Source organism: Xiphophorus hellerii, chromosome 22 (assembly GCF_003331165.1).
Source record: "Xiphophorus hellerii strain 12219 chromosome 22, Xiphophorus_hellerii-4.1, whole genome shotgun sequence".
Taxonomy (NCBI): domain Eukaryota; kingdom Metazoa; phylum Chordata; class Actinopteri; order Cyprinodontiformes; family Poeciliidae; genus Xiphophorus; species Xiphophorus hellerii.
Window position 1 is genome coordinate 11,640,327 of NC_045693.1, and position 21,042 is coordinate 11,661,368.

The 21,042-nt window shown below is 39.2% G+C and overlaps 1 protein-coding gene across 1 annotated transcript; it reads left to right on the plus strand.

The window, feature by feature from the left end:
• The first annotated feature begins 899 nt into the window (after window positions 1-899).
• Window positions 900-20,978, plus strand: ston1 (stonin 1). Its single transcript, XM_032552947.1, has 11 exons — window positions 900-1,213; window positions 5,502-7,392; window positions 9,860-10,062; window positions 15,633-15,734; window positions 15,842-15,971; window positions 16,125-16,168; window positions 17,462-17,555; window positions 17,650-18,140; window positions 18,484-18,720; window positions 20,445-20,534; window positions 20,627-20,978. The coding sequence occupies exons 2-11, from the start codon at window positions 5,568-5,570 to the stop codon at window positions 20,732-20,734; spliced, it is 3,324 nt and encodes a 1,107-aa protein (XP_032408838.1). The 5' UTR covers window positions 900-1,213; window positions 5,502-5,567; the 3' UTR covers window positions 20,735-20,978.
• Window positions 20,979-21,042: the final 64 nt, after the last annotated feature.

Below are 21,042 nucleotides of genomic sequence, written 5' to 3' on the forward strand. Positions count from 1 at the left end.
AAATGGCCAGATGAAATATACATGTCTATTTTTATTACTACCAACAAGCAAAAAAAAAATAATTAAAAAGTATTCTTGAACTTATGCTTTTTGGTTAGTGTTTTTTGGGAGTTAAGAGAAAACAGCAGTAACATATGATGATACATGGTTTAAAAGGTTTTTGTAAATCAGAAAATAAAAACTGTAACAGATACGATGGTATTCAGCCTGCCTGGATCATTACTGCCAATAGTATTTTTCAAGTTTCTCAGCTGCTGCAGGTTTGAACTTTGAGTAGGCCATTACAGCATGAATATTCTTTGATTTAAATTATTTAATCGTACCCCTACGTGTATGTTTAGGGTTTGTTCTGCTTGAACATGAATCCCCACCCCAGCTCCAAGTCCTAAGAGGTTTTCTTCCTGTTTTGGCATATATTTAGCTCCATACATCCTACTGTCAGTTTTCATCAGATTCCCTGTCACTGTTAAAGTAGAACAACCCCGCAACATGTGACTGCCACCACCATGTTTCACAAAGGGGATGATAGTGTGAGTCAGTTTTAGTTTTCTTATAGTTTTGCATGATGGTTAAAAGATTCAGCTTCAGTATCACCAATAAAGTGGTTTCTGAAGGTTTAGGTGTGAATGTCATTTTTCCCCCTCTTGTAATTTTAAATTGTTAACTTAAAGCTATTTAGGCTTTATCGCAAGCATTTTAATGAAATATACTAAAGTTTGTGTTTGTAAAGTGACAGAAAATGAAAAAGTTCTGGGGTGTGAATACCTTTTCGAGGGAAACTAAGCGGGCTCTTGCTGTTTTTGAATTGTGGGGCATGTAGACATCCGCTGTATCATCCTCACTAGCGTGACGCACCAAGAACAGAGACTCATAAAGACCACAGTTAAAAATATAGCAAAACCCAAACCAAAAATAGTCTAACCAAAGTCTGGTCTGCTGTTATTTAGTCGCAAAGTCTGCTGTGTTCTCCGCTTGCTACGTTTCTACGCGCAATGTGACCGGTTTCCAAAAGTCCGACAGCCTTGAACACACCACCACTCTGTCCGGTTGGAAGACGGTCTGTAAACTCGGGAGGGGAAGCGCTATGCTGTGAAAACTCCCAGGATTTACACTCTGCCATTTTGAGTAAAAGACTGCCGACAGCGGAGTTCAGACGTGTCCATCAAGCGGCGGTCATGACCTGAATTAAAGCACAACAGTTCGGCGGGACTTTGTGAGTATTCATGAATTTCTTTTGCATCCCGCAAAAAAAAACAAAACAAAAACAAACATGGACACTTTAAAAAAAAAAAAAAAAAAATCAGGGACATGAGCAAGTTTCGGGGTGTTTGTAGACGCTGGTGACCTCGGTGTTTAGTCCGTTTTGGTTCTGCTGTGAGTAAATGTTGCATGCAGTGATACAGCTTTAAAAGTTGTAACAACAACTCCGAGTGTGTTTGTCATAACAGTAAAACTAAACTGGGACCCGAATTGGGCCTCTGTGTCCGGGTTACAGGGGCCTCTGTTGTGGATGACAGCATCCTCGTTCTGTTTTGGTTTTCTACCAGCTGCTGTGGGAGAAATTAAATTGTTCACTCGGTAACTAGTGTGTTTGGCCGGGATTTACTGACCCCCCTCTGCGTGCAACAATGGTGCTAACAGTGCATCAAGATGCGAAACGAGATGGAGATCCAGTTAATTTACGAAAAGGAATGGCATTTTAATGTGGCTTTTCTAATGCGTAAGTTCAGCTGAGAACTTTAAAAAAATAAACAAAATGAAAGAGACTTTGTTCACTTTTGGTTTCAAGAGCTAAACCTGTGTAAATGTGGCTGGCACAACGAAACTCAGAAACGGAAGTAATTCAACAAAAAAATATTTTAAAACTACCTTCTGGGGTGTTGCTGTATAGCGTGTTTTGCACTTTAAGACCACTGTGTAATTCGTTGTAAAAGTCTAGTCTAATAAAAGGGATACAAGTTTGTTTTTTAATTACTGTTCATTGTGTTCTTACGTGTAGTTGTTGATAGTCATAATAGTTTCTGTGTCTGAAGTCGTGAAAGATAAAAGACAAGCACCCCGACATTAGCCGAAAGTAGCCGAAGAGTGGCGACGTCAGGCATGGAGTTCCGAACGTAGGCAGTTCGGAAATCCATACATTTGTGTACCCGGAAGTTAATTTTTCAGAGTTTCAAGTCGGGAAAACCACAAGAAGTCTCCTAAAATGAGAGTCCCAAAAGGAAAATCAATGCTAGTGGAGCAATCCTGAGATCACAATCCAATATGGCTGCTGCTTCACTGCTAATAGCTGTGGCAGAAACATTATTATCAATGTCTCTTAAAGCTGCAGTATGTAATTTTTTACAAACAATATGTTTTTTATGTATTTGTTAGAACTGTCAACAAAATAATGTGTGACAGATTACCTGTGGTTCTACTGCCATCTGCAGAAATTCATTCACCGCTCCCAGTCAGAAACAACCAATCAGAGCCAAGAGGAAGAACTTATCACTGTCAATCACATAGTGAGACATAGTGCCAGTTTTAAGAAACATGTAAAGAAAACATATTGTTTATAAAAGTTATATACTGCAGCTTTAAAGATGTTCTATTATTTGAAGCCAAGTTTTCAGTTTTTTCATACTAGAGCAAAAAGTGTTTCCAACAGTGAACTTAAAACCACTCTGTTTTTTCTCTCTCTCTCTGTTTCTAAAATCAAGCCGTTTAGGCAGGTTCTAATTTAATGTTTTAAAATTCCCATTTTTTAGGATGGTTTTGGCGCTAAACTATGATGATATTTGCCCTTTAAACCAGCTTGGTTTTGTAAAATCTACATTTCCTCTTAATACATTCACAGTACAAGCAGAATCCTTGCCCACAGACTGTTTTACTTCTCCTGAAAATAATCTTATATTATTTCCACAAGTGACAGCCCAACTTTAACTTTAACTGTTCTTTTTTTCCTCATTAGCCTTCCCTAATTGCCTGAGAGAAAACTGCACACACTCACATATTTAATCTATATATCCTTTTTTTTCCCCTCCCAGTCAAGCTGCGTCTGAAACAAACTCTACGGGTGCAACAATAAAAACTTTATTAAGTGTATGAGCGGAAAAAATCAACTGCAGGACCCAGACTCCCCTATTAGCTTTGCTTTGCTTGAAGCTATCTTTTCTTTTCTTTTATTTTCCTTTCTTTTCTTTTCTGTTTTTTAAGCTGGTGATAGAGATTCCCTTGGAGATGGCTCATCTCATTTTCAGCCACTGCCCCGGATTACATCGTCATTGTTTGTCACAACAGAAATCTTTTCGCTTTAAATTAAACTTGAGGGTGTGCCATGGCCTTTATATTCATGTCATCCCAGGAAAACCACAGACTTACTCGATGAGCAGGAAACATGTAGAGGATCCAACAGGAACCTGCCTCGTGTCATCAGGAAGCATCTGCATGCTCATCTTTTTTTTCTTTTCTCTCAGCTCAGCAGTTTTACTCTGGAGCTGTTTCAGCTCAGTCATCGTTTGTGGCTAAATGACGATAAGTACTGGTTTCTGTCACGGTCAGAACATTTCACCTCAGTTCCCCAGAGGGGACAGCTCCACTGTGAAAACTTGGATGTTTGCTGACGTGTTTTTGATTCAGTTGCACTTTTTTTTTTAAAATTAAGAATTTCAAAGTGCAAAAACGTCCAAATAAAGCATCTCTGTTCTTGTATTATACTGTGCCTGTATTGAACTGCAGAGTCTCTCTTTCTGCATGTCTGCTTGAGTTTGACTCAGGTTAATAACCAGACGCATCAGAATGTGATAAAGTGACATGGATAATATTTGTTGTAAGTTCACACAAGTGGAGCAGGCGGGTATTTCCTGTGTGCAAAGCCGCTGGTCCCAGAGGAATGAGTGGAATGTGTTCTTTTGTCCTCCATAGATTTAGCTGCGTCTCATTTCTGCACCGCCTGCGAGAGAGCCCAGGAAGAAAACTGGAAATAAGCCTGTCAGTGAACTCCCTCCTCCTGAAAGAACACATCCTTCTCTTTGAATCAAAGCTGACTGCCTTCTATAAGTCGGAGAGGACGGGCGAACTTGCGGATGCGTGCGTATGATTTACAAACATCCTCTCATTAGGAAGATGTTCTTCTGTGTTTGACTGAGTGGCTGTCAATCCGCTCTTCCCGAATTGGATCCCTCACAAAACCCGAGTATATTAATACCGAGGGGAACTTTCCATCGGATGTTTCCAACTTGCAAGTGGTGGCTGTGATCTTGGAGGGAGGAGGGAGGCTGTAATTGAGGCTTTCAGCTTGCTTGTCTTTATTGGGAGATGGAGCTTCAGCAGTTCATAAGTGGCTTCTCTCTGTGGCCTTTGAGCCTGATGTTTCTGAGAGCAGAGCTGCCAGCACATCAAAGGACAGACGATGATTGATTTGCAGGAAAATTAACTGCAAGACTGTATGAGGATTGCAGCATGTTTAATCTCTATCTGCTGTCAAATTAATTATTTTTTTGGAAATATGTCTCACATCTATGACGTTCATCCTACAGCAGTGGCAGAGACATTAAACAGGCATTATGTTTCTCTAGCTTCTTGCTTTACCAGCTGCTGCATCACATTATGGACCAATCAGACCCTTTAATGTGGCTGGGTTTTTGCCACAACGACCAACTTCTCTCAGATGCATTTTGGAGCAAGTTCACCATAAAATATTTAGACCATCCTATTTTTTTAATCAGATCTCAGGAAGTTGAAAGTGCACAATATGCAGTTCTTTCAAACCTTTGAATCTAAAGGGTTTTTTTGAGATTCTAACCAAAATGCAGTCAGAAAAATAAGTGACTGTTCCTTTTGAAAGTGTTGATTGGAGAGATCAGAGATGTCCAGCTCTTGTTAAGATCTTAAATATACATGACAGGGACTCTTGAGGACAGGAGTTGGACATTCCTGGTTTAGATCAGTAGGGAACAAATTTTGCTGGACAATAAATTGTTTTAATAATTATTGCAATAAATGAAAATGTTGTTTTGAGATGATTTTCAAGTGATATATGGATCTCAAAAACTAATAAACTTTAATTTTGCAAATAACATTATACACTGGAACTGTGTTTTATCTCAATAAAACATAAAGGTTTGTGGTTGTAGCATAAAAAAAGTCAGAAAAAGTTAGGCAGTGTGGTATTTTTATCAACTTTACCTGAGGTATAAAATACAATAAATTCTAAATCAAAACAGGTTAATCAAATACAATAAATTTAAATTGACTACAAATTCATTGGTATCTTTTCTCACTGCAGCTCCAGCCTCTTCAAGGCTGAAAGATAATCTTCAGATCAAGCCGATGGAGTGACAGGCATGAGTTTTATTTTAGGAATTTGCCCTCAGGAAAAATGCTCTATTAATGTCCTCAGGGTCGTGTTTTCTCTGTGATAACTGGAGCTTGTGTTTAAAATCCTGTTTAATTTTTATCTTTAGCAACTGAAAATCTTTTTTAATATTTCTTTCTGACTCCTGTTTTTGTTCCTTTGACAGATGGAAAAAGACTTTGAATCGGAGGACCTGTGATCCAGGAGCCGTTGTCCTTTGAAGCGTCCAGCCATGTGCTCCACTAACCATTCCAACTGGGTCACCTTTGACGACGAAGTCACGCCGGTCTCATCGCCTCAGAAGCCCCTGCAGTCACCTGCTCTTATCAAAGCATCAGTACCACGTCCCAATGGTCTGAAGTTGGTGCTTCCTCCAATCAAAGACACTTCCTGGAGCTTCAGCAGGTCGCTGGAATCCCCTCAAAGCCAGTCAGGTTCCAGTGGGAAGTCTTTCAGACCCTGCAGCAGCGCCTTGAGTACTCCTGTGACTAGAGTCTCCACCAGCGCTAGCCCATCGTGCGAAAAAAATTCCTTCTTCCGGAGTTTTTCCAGCCCATCGGGCGTCTCAGTGCCCTCACCGGCACCAGAGACTCCGAGTCAACCCGCGGATGGGCCGAGCCCCTTCCCAGCTTTCAGGGGAAACTCTGGTCACTTTAACCCCTTCTGGGACGATTCCAGACGGAGCGTGGATATAAGCAGCTCCTCCTCAGACTCAGACACAGACAACAGCCTACCGCGATTCTTTATTCGGACCAAAGATGGCAGCACGCCTCCCCGCGACCAACCCCAGAACCCTTTCTCCTTTGTCTGCAATAAACTGGAAGACCTGCAAGTAGGAAAGGAGGGACATACGGACATACTGGAGGGAAGAAACGAAGTGATAGGCGATGGTTCGGCACAGTTCGTCCCTAGGGGTCTTTTCCGTAGTCAGAAGAGGGACGGCTGGCCCGTCATGCTCAGGATTCCTGAAAAAAAGAATCGCATGTCGTCCCGACAGTGGGGGCCCATCTATCTCCGCCTGCTGCCCGGAGGCGTGCTGCAGATGTTTTACGAGAAAGGCCTGGAGAAGCCGTACAAAGAGTTTCAGCTCCTCCCCCAGTGCAGGCCGTCGGAGTTGAAGGTGGAGAGCTACAGCGAGCCTAGGAAGGTCCTCACCTTCAAGGTGGAGCTCTTCTCTTACACTGAGAAGAAGCGCTTCCACCCAAAGCTGGAGGTGAGTCATGAGGCGGAGGTGGAGCAGCTGCTGAAGTTTGGCTCCACGGCGCACGAGGACATGGAGGATCTGGTTGTCTCCATGGAGGAGGAGATCTTCAAGCTGAGCATACAGCATCAGCAGAGGCGGCAGTACGAGGAGCAGGAGCTGTCGCTGCAGGTCACTGACCACATCTGGATACAGCTGGATAAGTCGGGGACAGTCATGGAGAGAGCAGCTTTCACCCAGATCCACTGTCTGGCCTTCCTGAGCGGACAGGGCGACTGTTTTCTCGCCCTGAACGATCTCGGCTTGCTGCATTCTAACTCCAGCTACGGGTACGAGGAGGACAGTGACCTCTGGATGGAGATCACCGACCGACATTTTCACCAATGCGTGAACGAGACTGAGTTTCAGATGTCCCGGCTCATCAAGTTCTCCCCTCCGGATGCGTGCAGGGTGGAGCTGATGCGGTACAAAACAGCGGTCCTGGGCTGCACCGAGATTCCCTTTTCGATCAAAGCCGTGGTCACGGTCCAAGGAGCCTATGTGGAGTTGCAGGCCTTCCTCAACATGTCCGCCACCTTCCTCTCCTCCCTCAGGACGTCCGACACCTCCCAACCGCTGTGTGAAAACGTGGTGATCTGCGTCCCGGTTCCAGGTGACTGGGTCAAGGTGACGCAGACGGTGGCCTTGCTGCGGCAAAGGTCGCTGAAGGCCCGAATGAACAGAAACGCCTGCCTGGGCTCAGTCAGAGCCACGGACTCACAGCCCGTCATGCAGGTGTCCATCGGGTCTGTCAAGTACGAGAATGTTTATTCAGCCATTGTGTGGAGGATCGATAGACTGCCTGCCAAGAACACAGGTAACACTTCATGAAGAGATTGATTGAAATGAATTGGTTCTCATACTGGTAACCTTAAGAAATGCTACAGCTTGAGAATATTTCCACAAAAAACATAAACCAGAAAAGTATAACTTGATATTTCAAAACAAAATTTCTGCAAGAAAATTTTGCAGAAATATAGTAAATCTGATAAAAAGCTATACAATTACAATTAAAAGAGATAAGTTGTTGCTGCTGGTACCAAAAAATACAATATACATTCATGTAAAAACAAAATTAGGACATCCGATGAAAGAATCTAAGACTGATGAGATTAAGAGGAATTTAAAATCAGTTAAGTAGAAATGCTAATGGAGGACAATCAAGTCTTAAAACAACAGCTGGCATACCCAGATCTAGTATCCAACCAAATTTACTCATGCAACAGATGGGAGAAAGTCTCCAAAATCCCTAAAATCTTGTTATGAAACTGACAGAAAACTTTCTGCTGATATGAAACTTCATTCCTATGCATCCAGAATGATGATGTTTTAGTTTAATGGGAGTCTTTTGCTCTGAAGGAAAAACACAAAGGTCAATCTGAAGGTTCTCTAAACAACAGAGGGAAAAGAAGAAGAGACCAAATATGTGAACATTTTATTTTTGACAGAATAAAGAAGGGTTAATATTTATTAATTGTATAATATCAGAGCTATCTGCTCTGGTATCCATTCTATAGCCGGCTGATTCAAGGTCATGCTGCAATTAAAATACAATAAAATTTTGCAGAAATATAGTAAATCTGATAAAACAGTTACACAATTACAATTAAAAGAGAGAAAAACTTTTGTATTTTAACCTGGAAGGTTAAATAATCGAATGTTGGAACACCTCTGACTGACAACATATGAAAGGTTTGTGTTACTTCTGGCTTTGACTCCAGCAGTAACTGGTGTGTGAATCTCATAAATGTTCAGAGAAATAAGTTGGTGTCATATTGTTTGAAATCCTGAAAACAACCAAAAAAATTTTAACTGGATCCTTTAATGTTCAGTGCAGCAAAGCCAGAACAGCTGTCACTATTTTTTTTTTTTTCCAATCAGAAGGTGATCAGCAGCGTTTTGAATATTTTGTAGACAGAATGGAAAAGAACTGGAAGTAATCTTAACAGGATGTAATTAAGGTGTAAAATATTTTGGATGTAGTGGGTGTAGTTGTATTTTTAAATGTTGAGCAACCAAAATCATTTAGACTCTCCGGAAAGCCTTAGGAAATGGGCTCAAGACCACTCATAAAGTTATAGAAAAATATTTGTTTTTTGGAAGTAAAAGTAGTCAAAATGAGCAATGAATCAAACCTGTGACATAGGTGGATACAAACAAAAAAAATCAGAAAACATGAAAATATTTCACAAAGAACAACAGCTGACAGAAATATTTTAGAATTGGACACAGAAACCAGGTTCTGATCAGTGATTGGTAGCAAAAATCAGATTTTTTTTCCTCTAGTTGTTTTCATGATCAGAGATTTTTTGGCTCTCAGGTCTCACGCCTCAAACTTAATGAGGGAAGAAGACTAATGTAGCTATTTTTAGTATCAATGATCGTTTTGAAGAGAAAGCACAAAAGCTCAGAGAAACTCCATTTTCAACTGAGGCATGCTGGGTATTTGTTCAGGCGGCTGCAGAAAGTTCAGAAAATAAACAAAAGTCTGACTGTGTTTTGTTTTATCCGTTTGAGGAATCTGACTGTTTCTGTCAAAGATTATACTGAGTTAGGATGCGTTACCAGCCATTCAGAAATCTCACTTTTTAAGATAAAAATCTAATTCCTCTACAAACAGAGACTAATGATGACTAACCTGGGCGCCTGTGGATCAGCTGGAAGAAGAGTCATCTTGCATCTACTCCATTCTTCCCTTTATTGTTAAACTCGGTTTTTATTTATTTAGAATAGATCTCATATCAGTCACTGAACTTCTTGTGGTACAATTTGCAGCTACAAATTTAGTGAAGCATAACCTGTCTTCAAAAGGCAACTTGAAATCATTTTTAGTCATGTTTTATCTACAGACACATCTGTTGCAAACCTGGAGGATTTAGTTGTATTTGTAGATTATCTGTGATGTAAGGAGAGATGGCTCTGGGCTGTCTGTGAGAAAGTCATTTTATTTTACTAAGAAAGCATTTTGAAGTTTACTCTGGTTTTCCCCAAAAGCTAGAAGTATTCTGGCTTTTTTATATTTGATAAGGAAAAATTAAGATATTAAGATAAAATCAGAACTGGTAGATTAGCTTTACAAAATCAAAACTTGGCAACAAAATCTCTGCAGATTTCAGCTTTATTGTCTCTCTTTGCACCTAAGGTCCGCTGCATGCTTCACCCTTGCTTATCCATTTTTGATGAGCCCCTCAGGACTTTTGGCTTACTTGGCATTGCATATTTATTTGCTGCTGTTACCATTGTTAACTACAAGAGCACATTGTTTTTTCCCCCCCCTCTTGCAGCAGTGGATCATCCCCATTCATTCTCCTGTAAACTGGAGCTGGGATCTGATCAGGAGATCCCCAGTGACTGGTACCCCTTTGTCTCCATGGAATGTGAAATCTCGGGCGCAGTCGTGTCGCAGACCAGGGTCAAGTCCCTCGGTACTGTGAACGACATTCAACCGCAGAAACACGTGACCAAGTGGACGCGCTATCACTGTCAGGTGAGACGAGTCCTCAGGAAACTTCATTATACAAGGTGAATTAAAGTCTGCGGACACATGCTAAGAGATGGAACCAAAATAAATTACTTCAGAGCCTTTTTGACCCTCATCGTCATCCCTGACCTGAATTGCTTGACTGAAAAACAAACCGAAATCTTTTAGGAGAAAAAACGCAAAATAGAAACACAAATAATGTGATTTATTTTCTTCCTATTTGGTGTTGCTAATGTCACTGATGCGTCCTATTTTCCTCACTTGATAATGAGTGGTTTTACTTTGCTCTATGATGAATTTAATGGCTTGTAAATTACTTTGTGCCCATCTCCTGACTGATACATTTTGACGCTGAGATGCCTGTGGCCATGACTTGGCTGTAAGATATGACTATGTCAGAAAAAAAAACCAAGCTTAACTTTCATTTAGGGTTAAACAGATGCACTTTAAATAATAGCAGAGTTATGTGGTTAATGCTGACGGCCACATCTCAAGATATAAGAAATTTGTGCAGCCACATTATTTTAGCTTTAGATTTTGCATTTTTTCCCCTGCAAAATGTAATTTTCAAATTTAATTTGTGCAGATTGTATGAGGGATCATATTTTTCTCATTGTAAAAACTTGGGATTTTAAAAGGGATTTGTAGACTTTTTATTTCCACTGTAGCTCAAACTCTATATTGGTTTCTCTAATTGTGTGTTTTTGTCTTTTTTTTTAAGGTGGAAGTGGAGAAGAAATGGATTGAAACAGACTCACAGAGGCAATCTGGTTGTATGACCCAGTAATTTCCAAAACGGCATTTCTTTAGCTCGACACTCTTTCCAAAATCATCCTAATGAGGATCAAAAAACGTGAGGGTACTGAGAGGCTTTGAGGTTTTTGTCAGATTCAGATAATTCTTCCGTAACTGGTTGTATTTCCCATGAAATTCTGCATCCTTAACCCTGAGACTGAATGTCTCTAGGCTTAAAACAACTTAACATTCTTTTTGCCTAGCACTTTATATAGATTTTACAATAGATTTATTAATTATATTTCTATACTACTGTGTGTATATAAAATCTTGCATTCGCATCCTCTCTGCACTGCTCTCCGGAATGACTCACAGTCTCATTAAAGTCATGCTAAACAGAATTTATCCAGTAATCAGCTAAAATCATCATTTATTTTCATCATCTTAGTTGGGGGTCAGGCCGTTTCTTACAATTCTGTCAAACAGACTTAAGAATCATTCCTTTAAATTTGTACTAAAGCATCTTCTATTATTGATAGGTTACATGAGAAGAAAGGTATTTGAAGCATTGTTGGTAATAATGAATGTACAAACTCATGTCTTAACTTTACTGTGAGACAGTATGAGCCTCATTATTGACAAGGCACAATTAATTATTAATTGCCACAATTCAACCACAAATATGAGTTAAATATATACATATATAAATTGTATAAATAGATACAATTTAGAAAGTGTAAGGGCATCAAATAAAGAATAAATTATTGTATTATTTCATTAACATTCTTATCTGTCCTGTTCAGTGTGTGTTATAAAAGCTGCTATTGACATTTCATGGTGGGCTGCTGCATAGGAATGAAGTCAAAAAATTATATAACATAAATACAACATTAAACTACTAAGTTTTAATTGTTTTTGACATTTCATGATGTGTATTTAGTATTTTTTTTACATACTAATATGATAAAATTAACAATTTCATTTAAAATTATGGGTATATTATCTGATTGTGGCAGTTTTAGACTTTCATACTTACCAGCATTTTGTCATCATCAATACAGAGCTGACCCCTGACTCTAAACGAAGGCTGCTTTATGGACGACTTTAATTTTATTTAAGCAAATCAAATCTTTATTATGAGGTCTTTTTTGCCTCTTGGCTGGGAATAAGGTCTGAATAAAAGAATTAATTAAAAATGGTGAAGGTAATTTTTTTATTTTTTTTATTTTATGTATGAGGTACCTGGCTTACGCTGGATATTATGTGCATCAAGAATAAAAACTGAATTAAACCTTTACGACTGAGTAGTTATTTTGTTCTTTTCCACCCATTAAACTTGGGACAAATTCTTGAGTTTAAATCTACGCAGCAAAAGCAAAAGGTTGATTTAATGAGATGTACTTCTGGCTCTCAGTGATTGTACCTTTGATAGCGGGATGAGATATCCAGTACTGACACCGTGTTCCTCAACAGATTGCATGCAGCGCTCCGGTAATGATTTTCCGAAGTGCTACATGGTGTAAAGGTAAGTGGCCAGCAGAGAAAACATCAGAGCCGGAGCTGAACACGCCGGATTGGCACGCTTAGATAGAGAGAGAGAGAGCTGCACACGGATCGCCATTGTTTCACCAGATTACTCTTGTTTTATAAGGCTTATGTTTTGGCTCTTCTTTTCATGACTCACTCCTGGCAGAAGCTTCGACTTGCAGGAACTCATCCAGTTCTTCCCTTTGTGAAAAAGAACGTCCCAAAACGATGTATTCTGGTTATGTTACCCCTTCATTGTTTACAGCCTCTACAAAGATTATGCTTTCTGACGTGTTGTCAAGTCACAATCAGAAACTTCAACTTGTTTATGGTGTTTTCAGGTAATAAATCAACAAAAAGTAGTGTGTAAATATACAGAGGATCAAGGAGTGGTGTTGATGTGTTATTGGCCTCCAAGTTAATGCTGTACTTTGTTTAAACACATTTTGCTGCTGGTACAACATCAAACCCTTCAGGGCATGATTCTGATTGCTTTGCTCAGCCAGACACTGATTTCTTTCTTTCTTTAGGTGGAAATTTATCTTTGCAAAAATAACTCAAGGTGATTGAAATCTGAATGAGAGCATTCATAAACTGCAGTTTAGAAAAGTTTTCACACATTCCAGATGGTGCTGAGGCCTCAGCTTTGACCATTTCATTCAAACGCATGAATATTTTTTTATCTGATCCTTTCTATTGTAACTCTGGTTGTACGTTTCAGGCTGTTCTGCTGAAAAGTGAGTCTAAAGTTTTCCATCTCTGCTGAGGAAAAGCCTCCCCACAGCATGATGCAGCTACCACCTTGTTTCATTATAGGATAATGTGAAATGTTAGTTTTCTGCCACACACGTTGTGCATGTGGCCATAAAAATAAAAAAAATGATTGTATCTGACTGCAGTGAGCCAGGGCTACTTATGGCTTTATTTCAACAGTGGCTCTCCTTTTACCACTCTTCAATAATGAAACTGGGTTTAGTTGTATGTATTATGAAGAAGCTGAAACTGAAGGTACATTTTATGAATCTAAAATTTATTTAAATGACAGAGTAATTTCTATTTCCAAGATATGTGCTGATAAATTAAACATGTAGTTCCAGAGTGGATGGCTATGCCATGTATCTTAAGAACAAGTCTTCACTTTTCTATATTTGCAGCATAAACTTAAGTGCAAAATTTAGAGCAGCTCTGTAGCAAAGTGACAGCTACAGTAAACTGCTCTGTGTGGAGATGTGTTTCATGTTGCCGCTTTCAGCTGCAGCACTTTCGCCCTCGGCAGAGGAAGAGTCGACCTCGAGGCCGGAAAGAGAGCCGTAATCGGCGAGCAGCCAGCTCAGAGGAAGAAGGGGTCAGGAGTTATGCTGCTGTGAATCTATTGAACATAAAGTTTTGAAAAGGATAAGGCTCTTTTTGCAAAAAAAACAAAACAAAACGATAGATATTTTTTAACTGGTTGTATGTCGTACTCTGGGTTCAGTGGTTCAGCTTGCAGTGGTGTACTAGATTCAGTTTACTGCATTGTTTTTTGTTTGAAAGTAACCATAAAGCAGGACTGAAATATATTTTCTTTTAAACTGGAAAAGAGGATGTAATGACGGGAAACCTGTTGACTTTTACCTATAAAAACGAAGAAAACACTATTTTCAGAGGTAAAATGGGATTATTAAGTATAATGAGCTTTATCAGGATCATTATCCTTTGCTGATATGCTTATGGTTATTATCAATGTGGGAGACCCTTTTGTGGCCAACTTCCTGGTTGATGTCTCAGTATTTCCACGAAATATCTTTTTTTTTTCCATGATAAAATCTGTTTAATAAAACGCACCAGTCCCTCCTGCAGTAAACCACCACAACATTAAGCTGCCTTCACATTTCCTTCTCTGTCTAAATGTATATTTATGGTTATTATGGACGTATTATGAACATACATTCATTAGACCATAAAAGATCATTTTTAGTATTTTTACCTGGATGCGTTTGCAAACCAGGTTTTTTAATCTGGATTTTTGTTGAGGTCCACAAGTTTTTCATCGGGTCATAAAAAAAGGGCAGAATGAAGTGTGCCTCTCTTTAACACATATGTTGCTTATTAAATGTATTTCAGGTTGAAAAACCTATGTACCATCATGATCTGAGCTTTCTTAAAACATTTTAAAGGTAATAACTGTTTGCCAACTTCTAGAAATGAAAAATGCTATTATTAAAAAGAAAATAAAAATGATTATTTAGCAAATAACTTTGGTAATTCTAATTACCAAAGTTAATCTCACCTGCAAACAGTGAAGAGGGAAAAAGTTATGTGTCTTATATGCAGTTTCTAGTCATTACATTTTCAGCTTTCTAACCCAGACTACAGCAGGTCATATAGGAGCTATCATTGTGTTATGAAGCTGAAAATGCTTCAACTGGATCCCTCCACATCTCCAGACATTAATCCTACGGATCACATTGTTGTCTGACTTCATAGTCTATAGGGACTGCTGGCTGACCTCGTCTAGACCTGCCTTGTATTTCCCCACTGTAAACAAGGAAGTGCTAAGAGCTCCTATAATTGTAGCACAATAAGCCCCAGTGGAAAAAGAAAAGTATGCCATGCAGCAGATGTTCTCAGAGTTTCAGTAACTAAACGGCAAGCAGGAAAAAAAATAATTTTCTACATAAAAACACAAAGAGGGGTTTTTATAAACGCCCTATCAATAGGCAAAGGTAATTTTAATGATTCTCATCGGATACAAAAATCATCTTCCATAACTAATAATAGAAAAATAGCTCAAAAATAAACACTAAGACACTGAAATAATCCCAAAAGTATATCGTGCTAATACAAATGCACAGTAGTTTTGCACTATATTCAACCCAACTTGTCATATATACAGATGTTACCTCAGTAATGTCACTGATAATAATATCATGATTTGCGGTTGTTTTGTATCATTGGTGTTTTGAAGGAGGGCTTTTTGGATCTCTGCGCCCCGGACCGCAGTTTTTTTTTAACCCGCCTATGACGTCACCTCGGGTTTTGCTCCTTTGGGCTGGAGCTTGATGATGATAATTACTGTCACCTGTGTGCAAGATCAGGAAACAGACGGAGGGTTATCAGCGTGATTTTTCTGCATTACGCTTCCAGGTTCACTGTTATTGATACGCAGTCTGACTTATACGATGCTGAATAATTCAGGCCCAGTGGTGAGAAAAGTCACACTTGTTTCCAAAAGCTGCTTTATTTCGGAAATGTTTATTTACTCTATCTATAGAGAACATATTTGGCTGATCTTACGGCTTGTTTTTATTTTTTTATCCTAATTATTTCCGCAGGCCAAACTCTACCTGTCCATCATGGATGATGTGATTGACGGCATGAAGGAACTGTTTTTGGATGAAGGCCTTGAAGATCGAGTGCTGGACGACTTGAGGCATGTGAGTAAAGCAGAAAACAAAAGTTTCCAAGCGCAACAAAGTAAGGCCACCTAGCGGGGGGAGGGTGAACTACACCAGGAAGACGCGCCGCTGTGTCTTCTCTGCAGCTTTGGGAGTCAAAAGTGATGCAGTCCAAAGCAATGGAGGACTTCAGGAAGAACAACAACAACTCCTCCAACTTTGTTCTCCAGCTTCCTGCCAGCTACTCACAGGCCGACCAGAACCAGGAACGTCTAGGTGATGATCCACACCTTTAAGCATCTTACCTCTCTAATCAGTCAATTAAGTTTAATCATTGTGTCACTGTAAGAACTATTGAAATCATTTAAATGGAGGGAGGCTTGTTTGGGTGTCACCTGTTTAGATTCTGTTTTCTTTTTCTTTCTCCAGATTTGATGCAAACAGGTCAGAACGTCCACAGCTTACCGGTCCAGGTAAGTGTCATAGAAACGGTCAGTTTCATACAGCTCATACCTTCCTGGAGCTTACTGGTAACTTACAAGAAACTTATCCAGAACTTTTCCAGATCTTGGTACATTTATGGAGAAAGCCATAAAAGTTCTGGAAAATATTTGGTAAGCTCTGAATGTGACTGAATGTAACTTTTATTAAAGTTACCTAAAATACCTGGTGAGTTCTGTGAAAGCTCCTGAAAAGTAACTTGTATTCCTCTTTTTTTTTATTCAGTCATGGCAAAAAAGGTTTGAAACTGACAAGTATTTTGCTTTTTATATTTAAAGCTTCAGCAAAATCATTATTTAATCTTACCATGCTGAAGTGCCATAATTTCATAAAGGATTAAGAAAAGCACAGAGATTTTAATGGGATTAAAGTCCTGGGAGTTTGACTCACTTCAATTTTTTTTGTCTTTTGAAGCAATATACTCCTGGTGTGTTTTTAAATGTATGGCTTCTTTAAAGTTTTATTTTATTGAAATTGATGACTGAGTTGACACATAAATATCATCTGGGTGCTTCACTGTCCAAGTCCCAGGATATTTTTCATGTTTTCTTTAGACAGTCCTGTCTCCAGATGTGGTAAAATGGTCTTGGGTTTTATCTAAGAAACAGACTTTCTCCACTTCGCTTCATGTATAGAAGCAACTGTTTTATTTCAGGATCACAATAATCAGCTGCCTTGTCCTCGTTACTTTCCTCTGATTGTTAAAATGACGCAAGAAGGGATGAAAAAGTGATATTATTTTTTTGTCTTTTGGATTAAATTAATTGGGTTGAAGTTAATTTTCATAAATTTGGTAATCAGTTGCATCTGATCTCATCATTCTTAATTGCAACAAAGAATCAAAGCAAATTGCCTTTAAAAAAAAAAAAAAGATGTAAAACTTTATAATACTAAATAAGAGCATAAAATGAACAGATTAGCTCTGGGATTTCCACCATTTAACAAAAAAATTTCTGCATATTTTCAGAATTTAATTGGAATTTTTTCAATAAATTTTTCTTTTAATGTAATAAATAATTGCATTTAATTATGAACTTGATTTCATAATTTTATGGTGCATTTGCTTATTTTAGCTCCCCCCCCACCTCTTAGGCACATAACCTAAATATTAGACATGTGGACAAATAAAGCCATATGTTGCCAAGAAGAGACATTTTCATTACTATAAGACATCTTTATTAGTAGAACCTGTATTTTGTGAATTTGCTGTGAATTTTTTAAAATGTAAATCTGAAAACTAACATTGTATTTCCTCTTTTTACCAGAACAAAACAAAAGCTCTTGCTACTTTTTCGCTCCCCGCTGCGCTCCCCTACTCCGTTAAGATACCGGCAGGCGTCACTCTGCAGACGGCTTCTGGTACCGAACAGCTTTAGTCTTCCTTACCTTCTTGTTCTTGGGTTTTAAATGGTAACTATTGGAAAGTAAAAATTCCCTTTTCTGTTTCCTGAAGGGCAACTTTACAAAGTCAATGTTCCTGTCGTCGTTACTCAAGCTCCAGTGGGGCAGCAGGCTGCGTCCCGTGTTGCTCAAACCGTCCCAGAACAGAGCGAAGCGCCAGCAGCAGCAGCAGCAGCAGCAGCTCTACCAAATCCCATCCCGCTTCACGAGCCGGAGTCCTGCTCTGCTTCCGATTCTTTCATCACACAATCGAGAACCAGTCTCACCCTGAATCAGGAGAGCGGCCTTCCTCAGGAGCCTCCAGGTCGAGAGGTCACATTGGGAGGAAGTGATTCGAGCTCCCAGTCTGAACCTGCCTCTCCCTGCACTCAGCTGTTAGACTTCCAGATCTCTGCAGAGGAGGCTGCTCTTGCACAGAAGAAGCAAAGCAGAGACATTGACGAAATCCTGAAAGAAGTGATAGAAGAGGAGAGGGAGAAAGCCAGCAGGGTGTGGAAACTAGGTGCTGGGAATGCTGGGAACCAGTCTGGAGCTGATCTTGGGGTAACTGAGCATTTTCCCTCTTTGAACCTCCAAGCAACTGTGTTGAATACCACTTAATTCTTACATACAATGTGCGTTTTCATAACTTTGACTAAAGTAATGCAGAATTTGCGTTTGTGAAAAATGCTGGTTCATATTGCTTTAATAAACCAAACGAGAAATAAAATGTTGTCTCTTTCAAAATAACTGCAGATGCTACAGTAGAATATGTCACTTTGGGCTGTAAAGGTAGCAGATCCTTGTCAGATTGTTTCATTTTAATTTTGAACTTGATGAAACAAGTGAGCATCAACTTCAGGTTGCACCACATAACTCCAGCTCCTCCTTGTGTTTCTTTGCAAAGCTGGACTTGGACTACCCCTACAGAGAGCTGTCCGATATCGTTCAGCTGGATGGCCCTGCCGATGACTCGGACCCAGAGGAGGAAGAGGAGGCTCCCATGGAAGAGAGCGACTTCCTGGGTTTGATCAATGCAGAAGCAATCAGAGTGCTGCAGGAGGAAAACTGCAGCGACAGCAACAGCATCTCCTCCAGCAGTGACGAAGGCACGGAGGGCGAACTCGCCAACGTAGAAGATGAGGTGAGGGTGACCTTCATGTTCAGTCTTATGTTTTGTCTCGTTTACTGAGCTGTGTGAATTGTGTTTGTCCAGTTGTAGGTAATTTCCTGTTTTTGCTTTACTCTGTTTTCAGTCATTTATTTAGGGAGGGACAAAAATTCAAATTCTTCAATACTGTATCTAAATTCCCTTTGGAATCAATAAACATCTGCCACCCTGTTGCTATGGTTATGGCAAAAATCAGTTCAGCTACACAGCATCCAAATGAGAAGGAACGGTTGTCTCAAAAAAAGCAATTTCTTTTTCCCCAGGAAGATGAAATTGAAAGTTTGAAAAAGGGAAAAAATCTCAAAGTTCAGACCTGCTGCTGCTCTGAGCGGCGCAGTTCTATCAATCCAACTCACACTTGTAGTATGTAGGAAAGAAACTTTGGCTCCTTTAGGTCCCACAGCAGCCCAAGACTATCACACTACCACTACCGTGTTTGACTCTTTATGAAGTGCTGTTTCATTTTTATTTAGCCTGTAAAACAATTACTCCAGCCTAAAAAAAAATCACTTTGGTTTTCATTATTATCTCGAACTCTTTGGGGATCACCCAGATGTTTTTGTTTTCTTGGAAATGAAATGAAGGTTTTTGTGTTTTCTGCTGAGCTGAGGTGTCAGCCATGAAACTCTTTTCTTCCTCATCGTTGATACATCAACACCGATCATAGCTGAAGAAAGGGAGGCCTGCAGTTCCTCAGTGCTGTGCAATTAAGTAAATAAATCAACTTCTATTTTTGATCACTAAAACAAAGTATTTACTGAACAGTGTATTTGCATTATTACTTTAGTTTATTCTTTGATAAAATCTTCTGCCTCTTTCAAAGGCTTAGGATGGAGCAAAGAGAGGACAGCAGCGCCGCCCTGGTGGCTATAAAAATACATGCGGTTGGTATGAAACCGCAGTGTTGGCACAATTTTGTCCCTTAAAGCAGTTGGCTATGAAATAACTAAAACTGTAAAGGGATGAAATGACCACAGGCCTGTAGTAGTGACGTTTAGCAGAATAGTCCGTTAATTGGAGTGGGAACAAATTTAATAATACGGTGCAGATTAAAAAACAAACACAATGTTTTGTTACTGCACCACCCAGCAACACAGCAGTTGTGTTCAATTTCCTGAAAACTCTTAATAATCAGTGAGATTATGTATGAAATAAATGGAATAACTAATATATTTAGACTAAATTTAAATATACATGCAGGATATATCGGTGGCTGAGCAAACCGTCGTGAGCATTTTTGTTTGATTACATAAATCAAACAATTACTCTAATTTTGTTTTCCATTTCCTAAAGTATTTATCACCCTCATTTTCACCTCCAAAATATTTTTTTTAAGTATAAATACTATCACCTTTAAATAAAGAAGGTATCTGTGAAGGTTGAAGCCAATTCACCGTTGAATTGTAATTAATGCTGTTTTCATCAAACTCCGCAAAGAATCGTGATATTAATGTTGATGGAGAAATTTAGTTTGCTTTTTAATTTTTTGATTCTCCATAATTGAGCAGCTGCTGTTTTGTTTTTGACCTCCTGGTTGAGTGGATCATTTGCTTTTATGCTAACTTTAGCTGAATAAGTATTCCTGGAAAATTCCCTGCTTCTCATGATTTTCTTCACTGGAGTCCCAAATATTTAAAAAGGGCCTACAGCTGTATTGTAGGCTTTATTTTTGTTAATCATGATGCACTGTCATTTAGGATCCTCTTAATTCTGGGGACGATGTTGTTGAACAGGACATCCTGGATCTTTTTGACACGGACAATGTGATCGTTTGTCAGTATGACAAAGTAAGAACGTCCGTTCCCTCATTCTGAACAACCGACTCTAAACAAAGTCCAGCACTGGACATTAAATATTGCAATATTTGTTCATGTTGCAGATTCACCGCAGTAAAAATCGCTGGAAGTTTCACCTGAAGGATGGAGTGATGAGTTACGGAGGCAGGGACTACGTGTTTTCTAAAGCTATAGGGGAAGCGGAGTGGTGAGCGGATCGTTTCATAAAGGAAAACCATGAATAAAAATGAAGTGTGGAAATTCAGTTAACAGTCACATTAAGCCGTTTCTGTTTCAAATCACTGTTAGTTCTTGTCATTATTTATCAAACCAAGGCTGAAAGTGGGAACTTTGAAGTTTCCTTTAGTTTATTTTGCTCCAGTTTACTGAGAGAAATGTAAGGGATTTATGTTATGTTTGAGAGAATTTTATTAAACGAAGACCCTTTCTCTTCTGCTTTGTTTTTGGGGGTTTCTTTTGGTATGTTTTTTTCCCCACCAAATGTCTAAGAAATTCCACC

Coding starts and splice junctions, on each gene's coding strand:
- ston1 (XM_032552947.1), top strand. CDS start 5,568: ATGTGCTCCACTAACCATTCCAACTGGGTCACCTTTGACGACGAAGTC. Junction 17,556..17,649: donor CACTCTGCAGACGGCTTCTG/GTACCGAACAGC, acceptor TGTTTCCTGAAG/GGCAACTTTACAAAGTCAAT. Junction 18,721..20,444: donor TCGCCAACGTAGAAGATGAG/GTGAGGGTGACC, acceptor ACTGTCATTTAG/GATCCTCTTAATTCTGGGGA.